This window comes from Glycine max, chromosome 14, assembly GCF_000004515.6.
Source record: "Glycine max cultivar Williams 82 chromosome 14, Glycine_max_v4.0, whole genome shotgun sequence".
Classification (NCBI taxonomy): domain Eukaryota; kingdom Viridiplantae; phylum Streptophyta; class Magnoliopsida; order Fabales; family Fabaceae; genus Glycine; species Glycine max.
Window position 1 is genome coordinate 17661675 of NC_038250.2, and position 27269 is coordinate 17688943.

At 38.8% G+C, this 27269-nt stretch overlaps 1 protein-coding gene across 3 annotated transcripts; it reads left to right on the forward strand.

Annotated features, from left to right (window-relative positions):
- The first annotated feature begins 3926 nt into the window (after window positions 1-3926).
- Window positions 3927-25333, forward strand: LOC100778728 (E3 ubiquitin-protein ligase At1g63170). 3 transcript variants are annotated; one of them, XR_005888348.1, is made up of 7 exons: window positions 3927-4375; window positions 4477-4525; window positions 4920-5556; window positions 13799-13924; window positions 14004-14289; window positions 24352-24897; window positions 24996-25333. XR_005888348.1 is itself a non-coding variant. In XM_003545459.5 (6 exons), the coding sequence occupies exons 2-6, from the start codon at window positions 4498-4500 to the stop codon at window positions 24583-24585; spliced, it is 1311 nt and encodes a 436-aa protein (XP_003545507.2). In that variant the 5' UTR covers window positions 3927-4375; window positions 4477-4497; the 3' UTR covers window positions 24586-25333. The 3 variants fall into 3 exon arrangements, 2 of the variants coding, with proteins under 2 accessions (XP_003545507.2, XP_006596122.1); XM_003545459.5 differs by having other exon boundaries at window positions 24352-25333; XM_006596059.4 differs by having other exon boundaries at window positions 3928-4375; window positions 4477-4530; window positions 24352-25333.
- The last annotated feature ends 1936 nt before the right edge of the window (window positions 25334-27269 follow it).

Sequence of the window (27269 nt, forward strand, 5' to 3'; positions counted from 1 at the left end):
TGTTGATGGATTTGTTCATCTTGGAGGGTATACAACTTTGTGGGGGATGCGGGAGTATTCCAAAATGATCACGGATATTGGGTTGGGTTGGTGGTTTCTCTATGAAAATTTGAGCTTGCAATGGGCTAATGGAAAAATTATGGGATATTCTATTAGCATTAGAGATTTATTTTTAGAGAAATGTATCAAGCAATAATGTGTTGAAAGTGACTCAAAGTTTTTGTTCAACTTTTTTCTAGACAATTTGACCATAATCATCGATATCCAACTAGTATTAGAAGGATACAACAATTGTTGTCAAGAGATTGGCAAGTTTGCATAACTCATACATATCGTGAGGGCAATGTTTTAACAGATTGGCTGGCTGTGATGGGCCATGACCTACCTGTGTGTTTGGTTTGGTTTGACCTACCACATTAAGGTTGTTGGAACCTATTATGGAGAGATTTTGTTGGGGTTTCATTCTTTAAAAGAGTTAGTATCTAGTTGTTGTTAAATCTCCCTTTGATAAAAAAAAAAGTGGAAAAAAGAGATATGTACAAAAAATGACACAAATATCCTAAAAAAAAGAAAACAGAACAAATTAAATATGTTTTTCTTTTAGAGTTTTTCGTATAGTTCCATAACTAAAAGTTATCGGTCTTGGTACTTAATTTATTCTTCCATTTAGTTTTCATCTTTATCATGATGCATCTCTATTAAACAACAATGTGACACTAGTTTTATTATTGTTTAATTACATTTTAAGGTAGTGAGACATAATGTCTCAATGAGTGCTCTAAGACTGTATGGCTGGGTTAAACTCTTATACCCAAACAATTCATCTATTGGTCGGGTTTCCTATGGATTTTCCCTCACTAGGTCTCTATCAAAATCTATCATTACTATAGTTGGGTCTACATCCATCAATCATAAACACTTTTTTCTAACACATCTCTCGTGCTTACTCTACTATGATGGTTCCCCTTTATCAATATCATAGGATTTATCCTTTAACTAGCAAGTTACTTCCATTACTCTCTCTAGCATTAACTTCATTTTTCATACTTGCATTCTACTCTTTAACACTCACTTTGCATCAATCTATTTCTCAATAAAATACATCATAGCCTATACTAACATAATGTCATTTTAGGTATACCTCTCTCTACGCCCTTTAAGAGTCATACCCCACCCCATTACTAGCCACCACAACAATTTAATATTTAGAAACATATATATTCACAAACATACTACCACTAGGGATATAATCATTAACACATCACATAAGTACAACACAAGGCATACATGACATCCACAACATAAGCCACACAAGGCAAACAAACTCATAATAATGCACTATGCAATTCGATGTTCCTTTCTTTTTTCTCACATATATATGGTACTAGTAAAATATTTGCACAAGAAGCTCGGAAGGATATGTAATAACGAACCCACATGATTCCTTTACCACACTATCCCCAAGATGAGACTATTGGCGATGCGTCAGGGTTACCTAATCTTGCAAGAATACTCCAACCTATAGAATTAGCATGAGTCACATGAAGATTCCAAATTGGATAACACCTCCAAGTACAACATCATACTTCAACTCATTCATGTCCTCCTTGGTTCAGCTCAACCACCTCCTACGTCTTAAAAACATATGCACATTTATGATGCATGTCTCTAACATTCATATACAAGTGGTTCCATTGAACCTTACATCAAACTAGTGAGCCTATTCTCGCCCCATATAGGTTAGGTCACTAGTCTCAATGGCATATTAACATGTAACCACAACTTATCATAACATGGTGGTCTCTGTTCCACATGACCTTGGGCCACATGTAAATCTTTTCAAAACATTGCCATGAAATCACTGTATTCACCAATGTACACATGAACATCATACATTGCAATTCACACTTAGAGATAATGTAAAACATTCAATGAATCCACTACACTCTAATCATCATTCAATCAATCATGTACCTAAAATACATCTTAACTCTATGCCACACATCAATTATAGCATCTACCCACTTTTTATTATGATTGGTATTACATAAATTATAGCATCTTAATCATCTTAGAAAGGATAAGGGAAAGCACACACCAAGGAAAGCATGGAGACAAGCTCTGACCAACCCTTATGAACCTTGTGGTGTCATCCACCATGACCCCTACAACAACTCTTACTATGGTTAAAACTTGGTGTGATTTAAAACATGATCCCTAAGCCCTGAGTTTGGAAACTCTAAGGGGAAGATAAAAATATTAACTATTAGGTTTTATGCGCTAGGGGTGGAAATAGGCCGAGTAGAGCTAGGCTTTGCTCGACCTGTACCTAGCTTGGGTTAAAAGCATATGGCATGAGCCTGACTTGTTTACTCGTAGAGGCTTTTTTAAGGGTTTGAGCTTGGCCTGGCCTACAAGTCTATTTTGAGGCCTAGTTTGTGATAATTTAGCACTATGATAGAGGTAAAAATATGTATGTGAAACTTTACAATAATCAAATCTAATTTATTTATATGATATAAGCATATTTTAAGGTTTAATATAGCATTCATGATCTTACTTAAAAATATATTTTGTAATAATACATTTAAATGACAAATTTATTTTTTTAATAAACTTATTTATACACTTTAACTTGACATTTTATGTAAACCAACATGATTAACATTTAAAAAGACAAATAAATGTAAGATTTTAATGAATTATAACATTTTAGTACAATAATAATACTAATAATGAATGATTATTTATGAATTTTTAAATAGGACAACTTGTTAGACCTAAAAGGCTTTTTGAATGGCGTAGGGCCTCACATGTTTACCTAAATAGGCTTTACTAAAAGCCTTGGCCTAGTCTAGTTTCTGAAAAGGCCTAGCCTGGTCTGGGCCTAATGTACGCTAGGCCATAAGCTTTTGTTGAGCAGCTTGGTCTATTTTCGTCCTACTCTACACATAACTATAAGTCCACTCTATTATTTTGTACTTCTAAAACTTGTAGGTCTCTTCTCTCTATATATAGGAAGGAAGAGATTTATGAGATTATTTTGTCCAATGTGAAACTTAAAGTGTTTTTCATGATCAAGTAGTCTACTTCATAGTCAATTTTCTCTATGATAGAAGCCTATTTTGGTTTCTATGATGTAGGGATGAAAAACCAAATAAAAGAATAGATTAGGAACCAAGACTAGTCAAATATAAGTTAAGGGATTAAAAACAAAAAACCGTAAAAGTTGAAGAATGATAAAAAATCAAACAAAACATTGATTAAAGATTAAGACTGATTAAATTATATTTTTTTGTGTTGACTCTATGTTTCATCACAGGAAAAAAATTCTAATTAAATTTTAATTTAAGGACTAAAAATTAAAACCTCTAAAAGTTGAAGGATTACAAACATATTTTGCACAAGAAAATATGTAATAAATAAGATTTTTTTTCTTATTTTCTTTTTCTCTAAATTGATAAGAAATATTTGAGTGAGTTCCACCATATTTTTTCTTTCCTCGTCTTTTTTTTTTTCATATCAAATGTGGGAAAACTTCACATTGATTCTTTCCCTTTTTCTTTCTCTTGTTTTCCTTCATTATCCAGAAATAAGACACTAATGTATCCCATTTACTATTGCTATTTATTATAGGTAGAAAAAAAATTAAAGGTGTTTTTGAAAAAACTAGTTAAATTTATCTTATTTAGGTGAAAGAATTTGTATTTGATGATTCTGATAAAAAATAGTTAAACTTATCATATTTTTTTATATATTTAAAGACCACATTTATTTTTTTATTCTTTCACGAAAATTCATCACTTATCATAATTTTGAAGAGGAATTTGATTATTGTTTTTTTAAAAAAGTAAAAAGCCCAAACTTTTATGCCTTTCCCTTGTCATCATTTTTGAAGGAGAAAAAAACAAATAAAAGAAGAAGAAAAAAAAAAGATACTGCGAGGTAAAACAGCAAGGAAGCAACGGAAGTGTGCATGACAGCCTTTGCCTTTGTGTGATTGTGACCCCGTTCGTTCCTCTTTCCCTCCGTCACCATCCCCCAAACCCCATACGGCGCCGTTTCCCTCTCTTCTGTCGTTTCTTTCGCCTCTTCCCTCCGATGCGCTTCTCCATCTCATTCCTCGTTGTCGTTTTCGTCGCGCTTTGCGATTCTTCGAGTCAACGCTCCCGTTTCGCTTCTCTTAATTGTCGTTTTGTCGATTCATCCGCATAAAAAAGCACCTTCTTCACACGCTTTCTTCGTCATTCTCTGAGTCTCAGGCACTCCCTTTCATTCCGAATTTCCTTTATCTCAATTCAAAGAAACCACAACTGCCACGTGGTGACGCGAAATCGTACACTGCTACTTATTTCGTTGAAGAAAAAAAAAACACGTATTCGATTTTATTTTATTTTTCTTTCTATTTTTAAATTGTTTAGGTTTTCAATTTTATCGCCGTGAAACGATTGTTATTATTATTTTCTTGTTCTGCAGGTTTTAATCGGTGTTTTTTTTATGCCTAAAAGTCACTTGCGGAAATTAGGTTAGGTAATGTTCCTTTCTCGCTTTCCACGCTACTGTATGCATTTTGTTTTGAGCAATTTGTTTAAAATTGCTTATAAAAAGAAAAAGGAAACAATTTTGTTGAAGATTTAAATTTAAATTGTTAACATATTGATACATATAGTGCAAGATGAGAACTATGTATGGTTTTGGAAGTAAATGTTGTTTTTTTAACAGAATACCAATGGAAGTAGCTGATTTTTCAGCATCCTGGTTTTGCTAGTGCTAAGGAATAGAGTTTATTTTCAGTCAATTTGTATTTAAAGGGGGTGTAAATATGTCTCTGTGTGTGTTTTTCTGGGTTAATCTTATGATCCCTTGGTGGTGGAGTTAGATGGATGTTATTGTTGTCTCACTCAATCTATGTCTTGAAGGTTCGAGCGGCACTTTGCCATTGTTGATGGAGCGGTCCGGGAGCTTAAACAGCAGTCAGCATGTTATAGAAATAGCTGGGAGCGCCGATGCTTCCACATCGTCTGCATCACATCATGATAGACATTTTAATGGCACAAATGTGACGCAGCATGAAGAAAGAATTAGCGGTGCAAGGATGCCTCTTTCTCAGCCTTCAGTTTCAGCAACTAGTGTATCTAATGGGTCAAATAGTCGAAACTCATCGTTCATAAGACGAGGGGATACTCGGCGGAATAGGAGTCCTGTGCATTCAGGGTTATGGATATCTATTGAGCTGGTCCTACTCCTGAGCCAGATTGTTGCATCTATAATTGTTTTGTCTTTGTCAAGGCATGAACATCCGCGTACCCCGTTGTTTCAATGGATCATTGGTTATGCTTCTGGATGTGCTGCTACCCTCCCTCTACTTTATTGGCGGTATTATCATCATAACCATATGCAAGAGCAAGAGTCATCTCAATCTAGGCAGACTTCTCCTCGGATTAATGATCCTTCAGGGACACTTCTTTTCAGTTCTAGAACTAATGGTGGAGAAGATGGTCAGTCTGCCGTTGCATCTTCCAGAAGCAATCAACCTTCATTATTGATGAATAGAAGGTAGTGAATTAGTTACTATTGTCAATTTTTTTTATACATTGTTAGAATGGCACCTTTTTTCTTTACTGTGAATTCATGAAAGTTCTGTTGTGAATTCCTCACAGGAGCTTAATATTTCTTTAACTGTTGTTGAAAATTGGTTTCAAAGCCTAGGGTGTAACCAGAAATTTGAAAATTGAGCATAAAATATATTAAGAAATTTGAAAATTTTAGTCTTCAAACTCTAGCTTTTAATCTTAAAGGGTTTTTGTTTGGACATTATTTCCTTCCCTTGTTCTTCCAATAACCAAACCAAAGCAATTAAAAAGTAGGGCTAGTTAAGGTTTTGATCTCTATAAAATCTCAGATTTTGGGCTTTTCTCCCATTAAACTTCTCAGTTTTAGTCATCAATATTAGTCTCTGTTGGGTAAATTTTTTCCCTTCTGTTGCCCATTTTTAGTCCCTAAGATTACTAAAAATAGAAACTTAAAATGGGCAAATTTTTTTATGGAGACTAAAACAAATTATTAAATTGACAAACTTTAGATACATGTGTTTTTTTATGTTTTTCTCTAATTAAAATTGGAGCTTTATCTTGGTAATCTATGCTGATCTTTAATGCAAATTTTTATTAGACGGATTGCCATGGTTAATCTATTGTTTTTATTGCAAAACAACACACAAGCATGTGAGGAATCATGCTTTTGTAGTAATGGTGGTCGTGCCGCCTTTCGCGGCCAAAACATGTAAAATCGTGCTGTTTTGTGAGTATCGCAGTTGCGATCTGCACTTTAGGGTTGGGGGAAAGAGTAGACCCAAATGTTGTCATTTTTGGCTTTTAGAGACTTACTAAAGGGTAAAACCATAAAAAAATAATAATATATATATATATATATAGAGAGAGAGAGAGAGCGAGAGGTAGAGAGAGAAAGAGAGAGGGTGAGTGTGGGGAGGGGGGGGGGGGTGAGAGAAACACAGAGTGGTTGACTATAGGATTCCGACGACAACCTAGTAGAGATGGGTATGGCCAGAAATGCGATATTAGGAGAAACTGGAGGGATGCATCATGCATCTGACATAATCTCGTTCTATTTCACAAGATTTCCTGAAGACATGAATGAAACTGAGCTGTGGTACGTATTTAAAAAATGGGGGGATGTTCGAGAAGTATTCATCGCAAGAAATCGTAATAAGTGGGGAAAGAGATATGGCTTTGTTCGGTTTAAGGGGGTGAAGGATGCCACGACATTGGAGAGAAATCTGGACAGCTTGGTAGTAGGAGGACTAAAGATGCATGTTAATGTACCAAAGCATGGCAGAGAGAGGATTGTACGCGGAGGAGACAGCAGGAAAAGTCGAAACTACCACAAGATAAGAACGAGGCAGCCTCGTATGCGCAGGTCCTCATGATGGAAAGTAAGAAACCGGTCACAAGGTGGACTCAACCAGCTCTGAGTTCAGTTGGATCTGCATCCCACTCATCGGTGCACCTGAGTATACTTGTAGACAAAAACACATGGCTAAACAGGACATGGGTGGGAAGATTGAGGAAGCTCACATTGTTTGACAGGATAGAAGATGATCTTACGTGGAGTGGGTACGACAGCATAACACCAAAATATATCGAAGATGATATGGTAATGCTAATGGGCCTTACAGAGACTAATGCTGCACAAATAGCGGTGGAAGTAAACGCACAACGCTCGGCAATATTCTACTCCCTGGAAAAGTGGTCACCTCAACTAAAGACTGGACACCGTCTGGTTTGGCTATCATACTGGGGTAGACCATTCCATGCCTAGGATATGGAACACATTAAGCAGATTGCAACGGCGGTGGGAGAAGTGGTGGAGGTGGATGACGACATGGATGAACTCCACAGGCTGGACAGGGGGAGGATATTGGTTAAGACATCACGACCACCATTAATCCAACATAAGGTCGGACTATGGATTAACGGAGTAGAGTACAACGTCCATATGGTTTAAGAAACCTGCTATAACTAGGATAGATGCAAGTGCTGGGGGAGAAGAGGTACTGGGTCATCGGAGGAAATAACTTCCGTCGATAGTGATAGCGAAGCAGGGACACAAATGACGAGTGGAGATGTGTTTTCTGATACAGAAATGTCGTCAGAGGATCATCGGCCAAGAATGGTGGGATGCGAGAAGGACCAAGGAGACACGATGATACAACAGACTGAAGGACAACACCAGCCTGTTAGTCCGCAGGTCAATAACCAGCGGTCACTGTTGACTACAAATGAGTGGGCCATACTACAGACCTGCAATGGTCAAAGAGGAACTGATCGAAGCAACCTTAGGTCTGATAAAAGCAAAATAATTCAGGCACAAGGAACTGCTGAGGTGTCAAATCGTACCCCTAACAGCCAGCTAGGGAAGGAGGATAAGGCAAATGAAGACAAAAAGGAGGAGGAGGTGCTTAAGGAAGGAGGAATGGTGGCAGCAGAAATTCCAGAAAGAGAACTTTCACGGGAATCACAAAACTGCAAGGAGGACAATGGGAAAAAGGTGGGCCTAGTGGCATCAGTAAATTTTGAATTTGAGGCACAAGGAACTGCTGAGGTGTCAATTCGTACCCGTAACAGCTAGCTAGGGAAGGAGGATAAGACAAATGAAGACAAAAAGGAGGAGGAGATGCTTAAGGAAGGAGGAAAGATGGCAGCAGAAATTCCAGAAACAGAACTTTCATGGGAATCACAAAATTGCAAGGAGGACAGTGGGAAAAAGGTGGGCCCAGTGGCGTCAGTAAATTTTGAATTTGAGGACACAACTCTGTGCTGGTTTACTAAATATGGAGGATAGTGGGCTTTCAATGGGCCTCTCAACAGAGTATCTATGTGATAAAATAGGGGGTGCAGAAAGAAATATCCATAATGAACAGACAGGCTGAAGACATGTGGGAAAGGTGTACTCAAGAAGTAAAGGGTGTAGAAAGAAACTGGACCAAGGGTATACTGCTGGGCTGTTAAGAAAAACAGATAACAACGCCCAAAATGAAGCCAGTAATGTAATTGAGAACCAGGAGATATTCACAACAAGAACTAGAGGTAGGTGATCGGAAGAAAAGGCTGTGTTAACAACACCAGACCAAGCGCAGCCTGCAACTCAGGCTCCATTGCAAAAAGATAGTCATCAGACATGTGATCAGCTAATGGAAGCATCAACACAATGGGAGATGACACAAAACTTGGGAGTTACATGCGAAGGAAGAGATGCAACAATAATCACCAAATTTATGAAGATGGAGGTGAGGGACAAGGAGGACGCTGACAAGTTGGGTAGCAGGAGGTCTGAATAATGAAGATCATCACATACAACATTAGGGGACCTCCTGCTACCCAACTTGTTGGATCATTGCCCAATTTTGCTGAAATCAGAAAGTGTTGATTGGGGACCTCGTCCGTTCCGGATTTTAAACTGTTGGTTCCATGATAAATCTTTTCGAAGGGTGGTTCAAGAATCTTGGTCGAACAATCAAGTAAGGGGATGGAGGGGTTTTGTGCTCAAAGAAAAAATAAAAGGAATTAAGGCTACCCTGAGAGCATGGAATAAGGATCAATTCGAAGACACCCGACACAAGTTACTAACTATTGAGAAGGAGCTAAATAAAATAGAAGCGGAAGGTGATGTAAGACAGCTATCTGCCCATGAACTAATGTGTAGGAAAAAACTCCAGGAGGAGTTATGGTTAGTAGCCCAATCGGATGAGTCCTTGGTGAGGCAGAAAGCAAGGTCATGATGGATTATAGAGGGGGACATTAATTCTAAGTTCTTTCATAGATTTGAAAACTCAAAATACATATTTAGTACTTTGAGAGGACTGGTTGTAAACGGTGTATGGGTTGACGAACGGGGAAGGGTGAAGGAGGAGATATACTCGTTTTATAATAGATTTTAGGAGGTTGCATAGGTGAGACCCAAACTTGATGGGGTCAGGTTTAAAGAAATTGGACAGCAGCACATTGTTAGGCTGTTGGGGCCATTCACTGAAAAAGAAATTAAGGATGCGATTTGGGAGTGTGGAAGTGATAAGACTCCTGGTCCATATGGTATAAACTTTAGATTTATTAAGGAATTCTGGGAAGTTCTCAAGGTTGACGTGCTGCGGTTCATGGACGAGTTCTATGTACATGGATCTTTCCCGAAGGGGTGTAATGCATTCTTCATAACCCTTGTCCCTAAGGTCAAGGACCCGCAGAACCTTCATAAATTCAGACCTATTTCTCTTATAGGTTGCATATATAAAATGGTGTCCAAGGTGCTAGCAAGGAGGTTGAAGGGGGTGATGCCACTATTAATAGATGAGACACAGTCAGCATTCATAGAGGGTACTCACTTGCTGCACAGTGCTATCATTGCAAATGAAGTCATACAGGAAGCAAAGATAAGGAACAAGCCATGCCTGGTATTCAAAGTAGATTATAAAATGGCCTATGATTCAGTATCTTGGGAGTTTGTACTATATTTGTTGAAGAGGATGGGTTTTTGTGACAGGTGGGTAACTTGGATTGAAGGCTGCCTAAAGTCTGCTTCCATATCCATATTGGTTAACGGAAGTCCTACACCTGAGTTTATTCCCCAAAGAGGCCTAAGACAAGGAGACCCTCTATCCCCGTTCCTGTTTAACATTCTTGTGGAAGGACCAAACGCGCTGGTGAAAGAAGCAATGGATAAAAACCTGTTTCAAGGTTTCAATGTGGGCAGAAATGAAGTCAAAGTCAGCATATTGCAGTATGCAGACGACACACTTTTCCTTGGGAAAGTATCCATGGAAAATGTGAAAGCCATTAAGGTGATCTTGAGAAGCTTTGAACTAGCTTCAGGCTTCAAAATTAACTTTTCAAAGAGTAGATTTGGGGTGATCGGGATGTCAGATAGTTGGGAGGCGTCTACTGCTAGTTATCTAAATTGTGAGCTTGTGGACATACCTTTTCTCTATCTGGGTATCCCGATTGGTTCATACCCAAGGGGCTCAGAGCTGTGGGATCCTATTGTCAAAAAATGTGAGAGGAAATTGGTGAAATGAAAACAAAAATTATCTTTTGGGGGAAGGGTAACACTCATAAATGCTGTCCTAAATACTATTCCTATATACTTCTTTTCCTTTTTCAGGGTTCCAAAAAGCATTCTGGATAAACTGGTCTGGTTGCAGGGGTGGTTTTTGTGGGGTGGAGGGGCAGAGCATAAGAAGATAGCGTGGGTGAAATGCGAGTCGGTATGTTTACCAAAGGATAAAGGAGGAATCGGTATTAAGGATCTTAGGAAGTTTAATCATGCTCTGCTTGGAAAGTGGAAATGGAACCTGTTCCATAATCAAGGAGATTTGTGGGCTAGAATACTAAATTCAAAATACGGTGTTTGTGGTAACTTGGAGGGGGTACGTCGAGGTGGTAGAGTATCAGCTTGGTGGAAGGATATAAACAACATACTCTTTGATGGTGAGGAAGGCAGATGTTTAGCTAATGGCATACAATGGAAAGTGGGGTGCGGAGTAAAAGTCAAATTCTGGGAGGATGGATGGAAGGAGGATGGAGTACCATTTAAGCAGAAATACCCTACTCTTTTCTCAATCTTGAAGCAGCAAAATTAGGTTATCCAGTGTATGGGCAGATCTTCAGACATAGGGTGGGAATGGGATTTCAAATGGAGACGCCAATTTTTTGACACCGAGTTAGATTTGGCTGTGAGGTTCCTAGAAGACCTAGAAGGTACCAACATTCATTCGGAACGACTAGACAAGTGGATTTGGAAGGAGGATGGCTCGGGATTATACACGGCTAGGAACAGGTATAGGCTGCTCCTGTCAGACCAGATTAATGACAATCAGGATGGTGCATTTATAGAGCTGTGGAAGGTCAAGGTCCCCAGTAAAGTCACATTCTTTGCGTGGAGACTAATCAAGGACAGATTACCAACTAAAAGCAATTTGCGCAGGAGGAATGTGGAAATACATGATCCTACTTGCCCATTTTGCAAAAATAAAGAAGAGGATGCCACACATCTCTTCTTTAGCTGCAACAAAATCATGCCGCTCTGGTGGGAATCATTAATGTGGACAAATACTTCAAAACCACTTCCAGAGAATCCTCGCATGCACTTCCTCCAGCATGTGGTTGGAAATGGAAATCATACTAGTTCTCAAAATTGGCAGTGCTGGTGGATTTTCCTGACATGGAGTACTTGGCAACATAGGAATAAGATTGTTTTTGAAGAGGAAAGGTTTAATGGTACTAAGATCTTTGAGGATGCCATATTCCTATGCTGGACTTGGCTAAAATTTTTTGTTAAAGGTTTTGATATGCCTTTTTATCATTGGTCCAGCAATATGAAAGAGGCCTTCATGGGATGAGGGGGGATATAAATAGGAGTGGGGGTAATAGTGTATTTAGCATACTGTAGGTACTATGGTATCTTAATTCATGTTGCTACATATGTATTAGGACTCCATAGTCTACCTAAAATGGACCCTCTATAATCATTCAGTACAACTTGTGCTGTTATATATATATAATACAATTCTACTTTTGCTGATTAAAAAAAAACCCATAAAAACAGGTTTTACTCGATTAATCAACATTTTCACCCTTCCCTTGTTTCGATCCTGCATCTGAGAGCCTCCAACTCAAAACCTATTCGCGGCAACCCCAGCCTTTGTGAACCTTTTTTTTTTCATCAAAAGTATATATATATATATATATATATATATTATATAGAATATTAAAATCAGTACAAGCAGTAGTGTTGTATATACATCCTAGCATTTGCAAGGTGCAGAACTATGGTGACCTAATACATGCTAATCAGCATGAATTAGGAAACCAAAGATCTGGCTAACCGCTAGGTACCCAACTAGCCAAAATTTGATTCTTTAAGCCAGCTCCCCTCCTCAGACAAATTCCAAACAAAACTAAGATCCCGCCACCAGAGAGATTCTTTGATGGACCTCCTTGTCGCATCCAAATTCCTCCAACTCCTATACTTTGATTCCAGAACTTGTGCCCCCAACTCCCCGTGATGGTGAAATAGGTTCCAGCGCCATTTCCCGAGTAAAGCAAAGTTAAACTTTCCCAAATCCCTGATACCCAAGCCCCCTTTCTCCTTTGGCAGACAAACTATACCTCAATTCACCCAAGCAATCTTCTTCTGGTTTACCTCTGCAGCCCCACCAGCCTATCCACCACTTTCTTCGGCACCCTGAAAAAGGAGAAAAAAAAAGATAGGGATCGAGTTTAGGACTATATTAATGTTACCCTTCCCCCAAAAGAGAGATATTTTTGTTTCCACTTTGATAGTTTTCTGTCACATTTTTTGATTACTGAATCCTATGTCTCGCTACGCCTTGGGTTTGCCCCAATAGGGATACCCAAATAAGAAAAGGGTACTGGCCACATTTTGCAGTTTAAGTACGTAGCAGCATCAAGTATGCATTGCTCAGTTGCCCCAATCGCACCAAATCTGCTTTTGGCAAAGTTTATCTTCAGTCCCGACACCAGCTCGAAGCTCCTCAACATCACCTTGATTGGTCTAACATTTTCCAGGGTTGCTCAAATTTTATCTTCTGTGAATCCTAACCGTGTCTGTTCTTTCTCTGTTCAGCTTTGTTTGTTTTCTCTTTTATTTTTCTGTTTTGGACATATTGATTGGTTGTTATTTTTCTGTTTTGGACATCGAGATTGGCTGCTATTTGCTGTTTTTGATTGAATCTATATTGATCATCAAAGTTAATGAGCATATGTTTGTAATTTTAGGTGGTGGTCTTTATTTTTTCGCATATATATATATATATCTACTTAGCGATCAAAATAGAACTCATCCTGTCACTGCTACTCTGCACTAAAACTCATTTCACTCCTTGTGTGTGTGTGTGTAAGGTTAGGTTAGGTTTTGACAAGAAATTTGAAGTCTCAAAGAATGTAGCTGTTTTTACTCTAATTTGTGATGAAAGTGTGATACTGATTACTGGCTAAAAGAATTGAGATTGATCTTACCTGTAATAGTTAAGTAAGAAGTTAAAGGTTTGTGTTATGAAAACTGATATGAAGGAAACACCCAATTCTAATTTAAATATTTTTTTTGCCTATGTCATGCTTGTTGCCATGTTCCTCCACTCACTCCAATTTCACTGTTTATTCAATTAGATTTGATATTTTAATGTATTGTTTCATGGTTATAACTTCCAAGTATTGGTATTTGTAATAACTTATGAAGCTGCTAAGCCCTTGTTCTTGTTGCACCACAGAATGAAGACACTAGTGGAGTACTTCAAAATATCTTTAGATTGCTTTTTTGCTGTATGGTTTGTTGTTGGAAATGTATGGATCTTTGGGGGACATTCATCTGCCAATGAAGCTCCTAATTTGTACAGGTAGCCTTTTATTCATTCTTGCATTTAATCTTCTGATTTTCAGATCCTGAAATTATATCTGCTTCATATCTCTTGGCAGGTTATGTATAGTGTTTCTTGCATTTAGCTGCATTGGTTATGCTATGCCCTTCATTTTCTGTTCAACAATCTGCTGTTGTCTCCCTTGTATAATTTCTATCCTTGGGGTTAGAGAGGATATGTCACAAAACAGAGGGGCAACTTCTGAATCTATTAATGCTTTGCCGATTTACAAGTTCAAGATGAAGAAAAATAAAAGAAATGGCAATGGCAACTCAGCTGCTGCCGAAGGTGGAGTTGTGGCTGCAGGAACTGAAAAAGAGCATGTGATATCTGGAGAAGATGCGGTAAGCACCATCAGATCTTTAGATATAAATTCAGCATACTTCATTAAAACTTTAGATAGTAAATTACACTTTCCTTTGAGAAATGCATAATAACGCCGCCGCCCCCCCTGTCTCTATTTTTTAAAATAACATTCCCTTTCCTTAACCCATCATTTGGTCACGAGGAAAGACAGGGAAGGAATGGGAGAGGATAGATGAGAAAAGAAATAGAGAAGAAATATAGGTGATTTGGTTGAAGAGAAATAGAGTAGAAATAGAATGATTAGATTTATGAAAAAACCCTTTTACCCTTACAAGATTAATGTTTTTTTTTCTTTTTAACTGTGGATCCAATAGCTGTTGGCAAGTGGAACTATCCCACTGAGGCCATCCTGGAGAAGCTTTTGATAGACTCCACTTAGGGGTCTTTATCTTTTTATTTTTGTTTGTTATTTGTTCCCTTCTTTGTATTTGTATTCAACCAAAAAAAGAAGCCATAACTGATTGTGCTTCTCTAAAAAAAATTAACATTCTCATCAAAACAATAGTGTTAGGAGAGAACAAAGTAGAACCTAAAAAACACAACACCAAACAAAAAAACAGATCTCAGCAAGTCAGACCAGATCTGTAATGGCGTTGGAATGTAAAAGCAATTTGAATTTTCAACACGGATTCTGCCATGAAATCCGTCGTTGTGGTGGATCTCGACGTGGAGGAGGACTCGCACGATTTGATGGCGTTCGACAGAGGTAAGGTGGATCTTGACGAAGAGGAAGAGTCACTGTGTAGACGAACATTCTCACCACTTCCAGAGAGACCTACATGGACGGAGATGGGGATGATGAAAGAAAGTGAGGGAGAGAGAGAAAGAGGGCAGTAAAGTAAAATACCGAATTTCTTTGCTAATCTTCTCATCGGAGAGTGGGTCCCACACAATTCAAAAAAATTTCTTGCCTATCTTTGCACAACCAAACCTGGGAAGTCTGTACCTTTTTCTTCTCTTCCTATCTTTTCTTATGTATTTTGGTGCAACCAAACGATGGGTAAGGGATGAAAATGTGCTAAAGTGTATTTCTGGTTAAATAGAGGTGAAGAATAAAACCAGTTAGTGCAGTCAAGTAGTTAGGGACGTCTAACTGAATTAGTTGGGAAAAGTAGAGAAATAAGGAAATGAAAAAGATGTGGAGAGTGCATGATATGGCAGAGTATGAGAAAAAGGAGGGGGGGGGGGGCAGACTTATATTGTAACTCTCACCTGAACTCTCTAGGATCAAAACCAGAGGCGAGAGAATTGCAATAAAATTCCATTCTTTACTTGTTTCACTCTCATCATTATAAGAGGTTCCAAATCCTGGGGGTTCTCTCATGGTTCACTCAAGAGTGGAAGCATGACTGTACTATGTGGAAAGAACCTTCAAAATATTGATTAGAAAAAAAGATTGAAAATAGTATGGTAGTGAGAAGTGCAAGAATCAAGTCTCCAGAAATTGGAAGAGATTCTTGAAAGATTATTGCAGAAACCAAATGGTGAGTTGAATTGAGTGAACTCATAATTGGAACAGATTCATAAAAGATTATTGCAAAACCTGATGATGGTGAGTGTAATCAGTGAACAAATAAGGAGAAACCTGATGATGGTGAGTGCATTATTCCTACTTTGGACTTGGCTTAGAAACTTGGAGAAGGACTTCACAATTCACTACAATCAGTGATCTAGTAGTATTCGACAAGGTTTTTTGCATAACTAGAGGATAGAACAAGTAGGATAACAGTAACTACATACTACAACAGCAGCTCTTGAATGTTTCCCTTGCAGATTTTATTTGTCTGCTCAAGGATCCATTTGTAGGGTTGTAAATACATATGTACCTTAGTACCTCTGGTACTTTTTATTATATATATAAAATTACTTTTGCTGATCAAAAAAAAAAAAAAAGGAGGAAGTCGCATGGTGGAAGGGGATGCAAGAAATGAAGGGAGCAAAGAGTGAAGGAGGGAAGTGAAAATTCCATTGTTAATGGGAGATGATGGATGAGAGTGGGTCAATCTGGTTGAGTGATATTTCGACCTCATGGGGTGGCTGATAGTGATAGTGCAGACTATGACAGTGGTTGTGGAGGGTAGAGTCTTGTCGTGTTCTGATGGAGGGTCTATGCTTGCAGAAACTAGCGTGGATGGTCTTTGGGATGCAGGATTTGAAGGTAATGAAAATTTAACTTATGGTCAAATACATAATTTGGTAGTGGATACAGGACACAGGTTTGTACTGATTTCAAATTACAAAATAAAATTCGAAAAGAAAAGGTGACCAGTAAGCAAGAGGTGGGAACCTTTTGTCAACAATATGGGATAGAAACTATTAGAGCTCCCAGTGCTATACAGAAAAGAAAAATTAGAAAACAATCTAAACCAATAAATGCTTATAGAAAACCTTACCAAAATAGTAGATAAAAAGGACATAAAAAAACTGCATCAACAAGTAAATTACTCTAATACCATGTTAGAAACGATGTCAAAACAATTAACAAGAATAGAAAATAAAAATTGTATGGATATGCCAAGTTCCTCAAAATTTAACGGACCAATAAAATCTCCTAACCAACCAATTTATAAATTAAATAATGTACCTCAAGAATCTAGAAGCTATTAGATTTAAGAGTCATGTGGAAGTAAATATAGAGGATATAGAAAGGACACGAACAGATACTATGGCTTTACAATTATCAGCGAAGTAACTGAATCCTAGAGCATTAGGCTTTGAGTGGCGCCCATCATCACTAAGACTCGCTGTTGGTAAGGAGCAAGAGGTAAAGATGGTTAGAGAGAGAAACAGAGTGAGAGAGAGAGAAAGAGAGGGAGAGAGATACAGAGATAGCGAGAGACAGAGATTCAGAGAGGGAGAGAGTGTGAGACCTTACGATAGGTACAGTGCGAGAGTGTGGGATAGAGAAAGGGTGAGAAAGAGAGAGGGTAGACCGAGGGAGAGAGTATACACACAGAGAGCCGTAGATGACAGGAACTTTCTCCATCGACGTGAGCTTAGGAGCAACACAGTGCGCTCTTATCGGGCTGATGAAGACTTCATACGACCAAAAAGACGATCATCCTCACGCATTGCATACGTTGACCAGGAGGATTAGAGTCTTGATGATGACAATCATGGTACCTGGGTTGAAGTAACGCGTAAGAAGAAACTGAAAGAGATGACCAATAGAGGTGGAACGGGTCGTGGCAGCCATCAACAGGTAGGACAGAAGGCGACATGGAGAGATAAGGCTGATATCACAACCTTCTACTTCTCTAGATTCCCCGAAGGGATGATGGAGAAGGGCATGTGGCGCATCTTCCAGAAGTGGGGAAAGGTGTGGGAAGTCTTTATCCCCAGAACCAAGAATAAGTTGGGTCACAGGTTTGGTTTTGTGAGGTTTAAAGAAGTGATGGATGAGCAAAGACTGGAGAGGCAGCTTGATAACAACATTTTCATTGATGGGGTGAAAGTCTTCGTTAATAGACCAAAGTTCGAAAGAGGGAAGGTGGTAAACTCCTGGGAAAAAGGGACTTCTAGTCATGGTGAGGGGGATATTCCCCAGATATACAAAGATGGTAATGGGGTTAAAGTTGCTCAGGTGGAAAACAATATCCGTGTTAAACATCGATCATATGCTAAGGTTGTGAAGGAACCTGCACATGGTGCAACGGAACCTATGTACCCGTTGGTAGGTATGCCGGGGTCCGACAAGACGAAATACAGCCCAGTCATCCTGCAATCAACCAAGGCGTCCTCTGAGTGGATTTCTAAGGCCTGGACAGCAAGACTAAAGAACAGGGGTATGTTTGAGAGGTTGGAGGAGGAGTTGAAATGGGTGGTTGAAGACGATATTAATCCTTGCTATTGGGTGGATGACTGGGTCATCTTCCCGGACATGGATGAATCAAAGGCTGCCCGCCTCATAGACCAGGAGAAGGAGCACGGGTCTACCCCTATATCGGAGCTCCAGAAATGGTCTCCGGAGATAAGACCCACACATAGACTCACCTGGGTTCTTCTCTGGGGTCTTCCGCTGACAGTGTGGGATGAGGAGCTCATGACGAAGGTGCTGGCGGAGGTGGGGGAGGTGGTTGAAGTAGATGAATACGTGGAGGCTAGGCGGCGTCTGGATGTGGCGCGTATTCTCGTACGGACGCAGAAGGAACCTTCGTTCCAGGCGAGTATTCCGGTCATCATTGATGGGGTCGAGTACGTTCTCCAAGTCGTGGAGGACATGACGAGCTTGGGTAGGTCGAAGAAGCACCCTTGCCATGTATCCTGGTTTCCCCCTTCCCCATACTCGACCCAGCCAAACACCCCGGCAACAGGGGAGGAGCCCCACCCAAGAGTCTTCTCCGACGCCGATTTCCCCGATGGTGTTTCCGACGACAACCTAGGTGGAGATTTCGACGACAGGGGAGGACATGATGACGCCGATTTCCCCGACGCTATCCTTCCGCCTAATCCGCGCAGAGACCACTAGGTAAAGACCCTGGCTCATAGCTGCAGGGACCGGTCCTTCACCATTGATGACGTGGAACCATTTCAGAAGGGCAAAGTTCAAATTATGAACGGTATAGGGGCAGAGGTGGCGTTGACATCTTCCAACGGCCAACTTTCCCGAAATGGGGCAGCCTTAAATGAAGAAGCTGAAAGGGATATGCAGGGTATCATGTTAAAGGCAAAGCATACTGTCAAAGACAGCCTTTTAGACCAGGCCCATTTGACTTACACTCTTGTGGATACCCAACATAGGTCAGAAAAAGGTTCCGCAGAGGACAAAGAGGAAGCTTTGCCCCTTGCGGCAAACATACCTTACGAAGCTCAAGTCATGGATAAGGACAAGGGTACTGCTACCCATCTTCCCTCTGAGTTGGTAGCTGAGGAATTGGGCCAGCTTATAGGCCCAACCTCTTCAGTTAATAAAGTGTATGTGAGAAGAAAAGAGATGATGAAAAGTAAATCTAAAGCCCATCAGGTGGAGGACCCTTTTGAGGTTTGCAATTCAGAGCCTCACGCTGAGTTTATGTCTCCTTTACAACACAAGCCAGATTTAATTGCAGGCCCTATGGTTGATGTTCTGACCCATATACCGAAGGACTCTTTTCACACGCAATGTGCCCTTCTAAAGGAAATGGGATTATCCTGTGAGAATCAAGACAGCAAGGTAGAGGAGTTGTTATTATCCATGGAGAACAGAGATGCTTTGATGGCAGGAGAGAGGGGAATAAAAAAAACACAATCATGATTATACTCTCTTATAATTCAAGAGGTTTGGGGAGGGGGGTCAAGTGGACTGCTATAAGAAGAATTATTTCAAAACACAAGGTGGACCTTGTGTGCATCCAAGAGACTAAAAGGGGGATTTTTAATAAGTATATTTGTCAGGCCATTTGGGGGGATCCTACTGCTCAATGGGATTATGTTCCCTCAGTGCAAGCTGCTGGGGGGTTGTTATGTATGTGGAATAATTCCACCTTGGAGGTTGTAAGGAGGGTGAAAAGTAGGAGCTTCTTAATGCTTGAAGGGAGATGCATTCCCAATGATCAGAGGCTGGTGATTGTAAACGTTTATGCTCCATGTGACCTTGAAGGGAAGAAAGCTTTATGGGATGAGTTAAGGCAGTTGAAAGCCTCTAACCCAGGGGGCCTGTGGTGTGTTCTTGGGGTCTTTAACAGCATTAGAAGTGCAGAGGAAAGAGTCAGCTTATCCCAAAGAAGGATAGACCCCCATGATATCTCAGCCTTTAATCAGTGGATTTCTGATTTGGATCTTCAGGAAATTAAATCTGTTGGGCCTAACTATACCTGGATTAGGCCTAATGGTTATGTGAAAAGTAGGCTTGATAGGTTCTTGGTCTCGGATCAATGGTTGTCTTTGTGGCCTGACTGCTGTCAACATGTTCTGCAAAGGGACTTATCAGATCATTGTCCAATCATTCTGCAAACTAACATGGTGGACTGGGGCCCTAAACCCTTTAGGGTCTTTGATTGGTGGCTGCAACAGAAGCAATATCAGAAACTGGTGACAGACACCTGGAATAATGACCAGCAGGGTGGTTGGGGGAGTATTGCTTTAAAAAATAAGTTGAAAAACTTGAAAGTTGTCTTAAAGCAGTGGAGTAAGGGGGAGGGGAATGTTGATGTTAACAAAATATCCATCATCCAGAAGAAACTTAATGAGATGGAGGACTTAACTTCTAATCGTATTCTGTCTGACCAAGAGATCCAAATTAGAAATTCCCTTCAGCAGGACCTTTGGAATGCTTCAATTGCATTGGAATCTTTGTTGAGACAAAAGTCTAGGATATCGTGGTTGAAAGAGGGGGACTGCAATTCTGGGTATTTCCACAGAATGATAAATTATCGGAGAGCCTACAATGCTATTCCAGGAATTTATATTGAAGGAGTGTGGGTTCAGCAACCTAATTCAGTGAAGAAGGCAGCTGTTAATTACTTTCAGTCCAGATTTACAGAACTGAATTACTCAAGGCCGCAATTGGATGGGGTCCCTTTTAGATCTATATCTCAAGAGCAACGAGAGCATCTGACTTTTCCCTTCTCTGACCAAGAGATCAAAGAAGCAGTGTGGAGTTGTGGAGGTGACAAATGCCCCGGGCCAGATGGCCTTAATTTCAACTTTATCAAAAAAATTTGGGATATCTTGAGACCAGATTTTAGAAGATTTGTGGATGAGTTCTATGCTCATGCCAGCTTTCCTAGAGGCACCAATGCTTCCTTTGTGGCTCTAATTCCTAAGATGAATCATCCTCAATCCTTCAATGATTACAGGCCTATTTCCTTGATAGGCTGTATGTATAAGGTTATAGCTAAGTTGCTGTCTAACAGACTGAGATCTGTCATGGATGGGCTAATTGATGAAAGGCAGTCAGCCTTTATTAAAGGAAGACACATCCTTCATGGTATTCTGATCCTTAATGAAGTGGTTGAGGAAGCAAGGAGAAATAAGAAACCTGTGATGATTCTTAAGGTGGACTTTGAAAAGGCCTACGATTCAGTTTCTTGGTCTTTTCTGGATTACATGCTGTGCAGAATGGGTTTTTGTCCAAAATGGAGATCTTGGATATCAGCTTGCCTCCACTCAGCATCGATATCAATTTTGATAAATGGTAGCCCTTCTAAGGAGTTTAATCCTTCTAGGGGTTTGAGGCAAGGGGATCCCCTAGCTCCCTTGCTTTTCAATATTGTGGGTGAAGGTATTACTGGAATGATGAGACAAGCAGTCCATAAGAACCTTTATAGAAGCTTCTTGGTTGGGAAGAAGAAGGAACCTGTAAATATATTGCAGTATGCTGATGATACTGTTTTTGTAGGGGAGGCTGTGTGGGAGAACATTCAAGTTTTAAAGGCCTTATTAAGAGGTTATGAGCTAGTTTCTGGGTTAAGGATTAATTTTGCCAAAAGTCAGTTTGGGATTATAGGTGGTAGAGTTAATTGGGCTTTGGAAGCAGCTAATATCCTACATTGCAGACAGCTGGAGTATCCTTTCATCTATTTAGGCATACCTATTGGAGCTAATCCTTCAAGTCAGCTGGTGTGGGAGCCTCTCATCAATAAATTCAAGTCCAAACTAGCCAAATGGGCTCAAAGAGATATATCCATGGCTGGGAAGATCACTCTTATAAATTCTGTCCTTAATGCCCTTCCAACTTATCTTCTCTCCTTTTTTAGAATTCCTCAGAAGGTAGCCACAAAGTTGATCTCCCTCCAAAGGAATTTTCTGTGGGGTGGAGATAATGACCACAAAAAAATTCCTTGGGTAAAATGGGATGATATCTGTTTGCCTAAGAATGATGGAGGCTTGGGGATAAAGGATATCTCCAAATTCAACATAGCTCTGATGGGTAGATGGATATGGGGCTTTGCGTCTGATCAGCAGCAGCCCTGGGTCAGAATTTTAACTTCAAAATATGGTGGTTGGTCTGAATTCCTGAATGGCTCTGACAAAAGGGGCTTTTCCCATTGGTGGAAAGATATTAGAAAGCTGTATCACCAAGAAGACTGTAGTATTTTTAAAGACAATTTGTCTTGGAAGGTTGGATGTGGGGAAAGTATCAAATTCTGGACTGATACTTGGTTAGGGGATCAATACAATCTGCAGCAGAAGTATCATCAGTTATTCCTTATAAGCAGACAGCAAAAGGATCATATTTCCCATATGGGCCATTTCAATCATAATATCTGGAATTGGGACCTGAGGTGGAGGAGGAATCTCTTTGATCATGAAAGTCTCTTGGCTGCTCAGTTTATGGAGGAGATCAGCTCTGTTCCTATTCAAAGACAGGTGAAAGATAACATGTTGTGGCTGGCTGAATCTAATGGTCAGTATTCTACTAGGTCTGCTTATAGCTTATGCATGAACACCACTTCAGCAAACCCTGATGGCAACATTTTTAAGGCAATATGGCAGCTGAATATCCCCCCCTGGGTGGCAATCTTCTGTTGGAGACTTCTTAGAAATAGGCTTCCTACCAAGGCTAACCTCCTAAGAAGAAGGGTCAGTATTCAGGAAGACACCTGTTCTTTATGTGGCTGTGCGCAAGAGGATGTGGGGCACTTGTTCTTCAACTGTAAAATGACAAATGTTCTATGGTGGGAATCTATGAGATGGGTTCGGGTAGTTGGTCCCCTTTCCATTAACCCAATTCATCATTTATACCAATTCTGTGAGGGGTTTGGATCGAATGTGAATTATAGTTCAAGATGTGGGTGGTGGATAGCCTTAACCATTTCTATATGGCAGCATAGGAATCAATTGATTTTCCAAGGAAAACCTTTTGATCCCTGTAAAGTCATGGATCATGCTATTTACTTAGCTTGGTCATGGTTAAAGGCTTATGATAAAGATTTCAGCATTAATTTCCATCACTGGTCTTCTAATATATCTACTTTTGTTGATTAGATGGGTTTGGGTCTGAATTTTTTTGTTGAGTTTGTGTGTTGTTTTGGAGGGTAGCACTCTGGTGCCTTGTAATTCTGCTCTTTGGTACCTCTGGTACTGGTTTACCTATTAATGATATATATATATTTGCAGCCTTCCAAAAAAAAAAACTGAATCCTAAATTCATTACTGTAACTTTTGCGGATAGATAACCTACCTTCTTTTTGTAAAGAAGTATTTTACAGAAATAGACTTGGCAAACTACAGGTTCTCTTGATGTAGTTCCCTTTTGTTATGTGTTTTTCTTGATGTCCCCCGTGTTTCGTTGTTTTTTTTTTCTTTTTTTCTGATTAATATAAATTCCAGGTGATCTTATGATGGCTCAGGTAGGGGGTCCCAACATAGTTGTGATGTCCTACCTCGCTGCCATTCTTTAGTTCACCTTTAAAAAAAAAGTTCATTACTGTAACAATTGGCTTCACAGCCGCACAGGTTCACCCAAAATCCTAATTTCATCTCATAAACTCCTACAGTCAATACCAGGGATTTAAACTAGCTGTTGGTGACGCTGAGTTGCAGAATAAAATTGCTCCTAAGAGACTCATTCCCATTAACATAGACTAGAAGTTTAGCACACATTAATTTCTTTGGGGAGGGGATTGTAATTTTTCAAAATAGAGGGGAGTGTAATATAGTTTAATCGTCTCTTAGAAGAGGATGTAATTCACCCAACTTCATAGCATCCTGACATTGTCTAGTTACACTTTGTCCTGTTATGTGAAAGATTTTGGTATTATAGCACTTTTATTTAATCAAACTTCTGTCTCTTTGGGCTATGGAGGAACAGATTTAGGCTTTTCGACTTGGTACATTAGCTCTTATTTTGTTGCTTTAGTCTAAGAAACATTTTTAAGCCATAGTATCTTAAAATTTTATTCGTAAATGTATCATCCATGACATCAGGTAAAAGAAGTTTGATTTGGTGTGTTTGTGTTGAATTAGATTAGACTATTATTTCATTTATTCTACTGAATCCATTATAGTGTAAAGTGTTAAAAAGACCCTGTAGCACCGTATGCCTTTCTCATTTTAACCAGGTCCAGGATATTGTTTTTTTGTCTGCTGCTTATGATTGAGAATGCTGTTGTCGACAGGTTTGCTGCATCTGCCTGGCAAAGTATGAGAATAATGATGAGCTGAGAGAATTGCCTTGTTCTCATCTTTTCCACAAAGACTGCGTCGATAAATGGTTGAAGATAAATGCATTATGCCCTCTTTGCAAGAGTGATGTTGGTGAGAACTTAACAGGATCGGTCTCTGGAGAAGATGCCAGCCAACAACAGGGTGAGAGCAGGGTTGAGAATGGCCTCACGAATACCTCAGTCTAGTTGAGTTATATAGAAATATACAATTTGGATCCTCTCATTTTCCCCTTAGAACTGGAGAATCTCCTCTGGCAAGTTACGACGAGAGAGAAAGAACCAATCACCTATTTAGAAAAGCTGGTGAACCCTGCACAGGTAGTGGTGGGTAAACTAATCACATATTTATGAAACCGGTGGATCTTGCACAGGAAATGGTAGGTTCCTATGCAATAAACTGTATTTTTCTCTCTCATGACAAGAAGCTCGTCTTCTCAACGATAAGGAAATAATCTGAAGCCCCTTTTATGCATATGCACACTTTGTGCTGTTGTAAAGGTTTTTTTCAATGCACTACACTCTTTGGAAGGATGTTTGATTGAGGTCATCCATAGCATTTTTGTTGATGTGTTTTTCTTTTCTTGTTGGAACTTAAGGTGGCCGATACAAGGCATCACCTTCTGTAGTCTGGTGATGCAGCTGTTTGTTCAAGGGACGCTCATCATGGCCGTGTAATCTGTGGTATTGACAATGGGAATTAAAGCGTATGATTTCATCTAAATGGGTCACAGGAATATATATATATATATATAACGTGAAAGGTAGCGCCTTTTTCATCATTTGGCAATTGTCATGTATTTTTAAATGTATTTGTTTTAATTCTCGAGGATTATTTATAGGCATTTTACTAGAGGCTACAATTTATTATGGCCTCCTTCATTTGTTTTCAGTATTATTTGAATAATAAAAATTCCATAACAGAGTAGTTAACGAATTTAGTCTTGAAACATAGTACAGTACGTTGTTATTTTATTTTTTTGATAGTCATATTATTTGTAGGGAGTACTCACTGTTGATTAGTTTTTATCAGAGAGAACTTGGTTGATCATTTTTAATGGAATTTTTATTTAATTATGTTTTTTTATTCACAGACTTTGCTTAAAGAGATTGTGTTTGGTATTCTCATACTAATAACTTATTAGTATATATATTCTATTCCTATAAAAAAAGTATCTATTCTATTATTTAATATAAAAAAATAGGTTATGCATTAATAATGTAATAATTTTAAGATAAATATATTGATTTTATAATAGTTAATATATATCAACACACACACAAAGCAATTATAAATTGATACTAATCAAGATACATATGCATTATTCATCTTGCGGAGGTAAGGTTGTGTTCGTTTACTTTTTGTACTATTACGTGGGGGTTCTTATGCATTGGGGTGTATGTTTGTTTTTGTGGTAAAAATGATCAATCAAAAGGATAACTTCAGATAAAGGATAGTCTATTGTGGGTGTTCTTAGAAAAGCAATCAGAAAAAACTCTTATTTGAGACTATTAGAACGTCACCGAGCACCTGTTGTTGAAGCTTTTGTTACTCTTCAAACATACTTGATCTCACGTCAATCAATGACTATTATTTAATTGTATATGTTGTTTTGTTAAACAACATTAGAAAAATAGAGGCATATAAGTGTGAGATATGTTATAAGTACATTTAAGAAACCGCTTTTATAGTTGTTTAGGTAGAGAGAAGTTGATTGAGTTTTTAAAGTAATAAAAATGATGTGACATATAGAGATATCTGAAAATTTATATAAAATTATTTTTAGAAAGACATTAAAGTTGTTTACTTGTCCTTGTAGTTACATTAAAAAGTTATACTTCTAACATAGGGATGAAATGGAATCAACTTTCCCTGTTTAATAAAAATATGATAGCAACAAATAGAATCAATAGAGACTGATTCTATGATGTAGTGTTGCTTCATATGGTCTATGGCACACCATTTATATATTATAATAACTTAGATTAAAATTCTTCCTTCGTTGTCGGATGGTGATGCTGTTTTGTTTCTATTTTGCTTCTTTTCTCTTTGCCAACACAATTGCCCAATAAAAAAGATAAAGTAACTATTGAAAAAATACCCAAGTCCCATATTGACTAGAGGTAGTCTTAAGATAAAGTTTATAAGGTGAGGGCAACCCTCATCTTATGAACTAATTTTTGGAGTTGAGTTAGGTCTCTCACATTATTCATTCTAAGAGTTTCTATCAAACTAAAGTTTTTACTTCTCTAGCACATGAATCAACAATTCCTTTCACAATATTATCATGTCAACGTTGCTCATCCCTAAAAGTGAAGTAACCATTACATTCCCTCTTTGTAATTGCACAAAGAAAAGAGACTTTGTAATTAAAGGAAGAAAAAAAACTTATGTAATACCACTATCAAAATGTGCCGTTGTGGTCGCAAACCAGATCTTGGAGATTTTGGTTGACGACGTGAAAAGAGTTGAGTTTGGTGTCAATGGTGTCGCCAGAGGTGGCAAAGAGGTAAAAGAAGCAACAAAAAAAAAGAACGGATCAACGCTTCAAGAAATTGCTTCTGAGGGTGTCACGCGGCATAGACTAAGACCGGTGAAGGATCACATGCGGAGAGTGCAAAAGTGTGCAATTTAGCAATACACATTTGCAACACGTCTCCGTCTTCTTTATTTCTTTATGGATATTAGAATCGTTTATTTCATCCACTTTACCCCTACTATTTTAGGATTAATATGTGACTTAACGGAGTGAATAATGATCATTTGGTTTTAACAAAAATATTCAAAATTAAAATACCTGACTTACACAATATTTTTAGAATATCATATAATTTTTTTTAAAAAAAAACAATGAAGTAGTTGGGACTTTTTA

What these genes read in the sequence shown, in the direction of transcription:
- LOC100778728 (XM_003545459.5), top strand. Translation starts at nt 4,498, where the DNA reads ATGCCTAAAAGTCACTTGCGGAAATTAG. An exon ending in GAAGCTCCTAATTTGTACAG is followed by an intron (nt 13,925 to 14,003) that starts GTAGCCTTTTAT and finishes ATCTCTTGGCAG; the next exon opens with GTTATGTATAGTGTTTCTTG. An exon ending in TGATATCTGGAGAAGATGCG is followed by an intron (nt 14,290 to 24,351) that starts GTAAGCACCATC and finishes TGTTGTCGACAG; the next exon opens with GTTTGCTGCATCTGCCTGGC.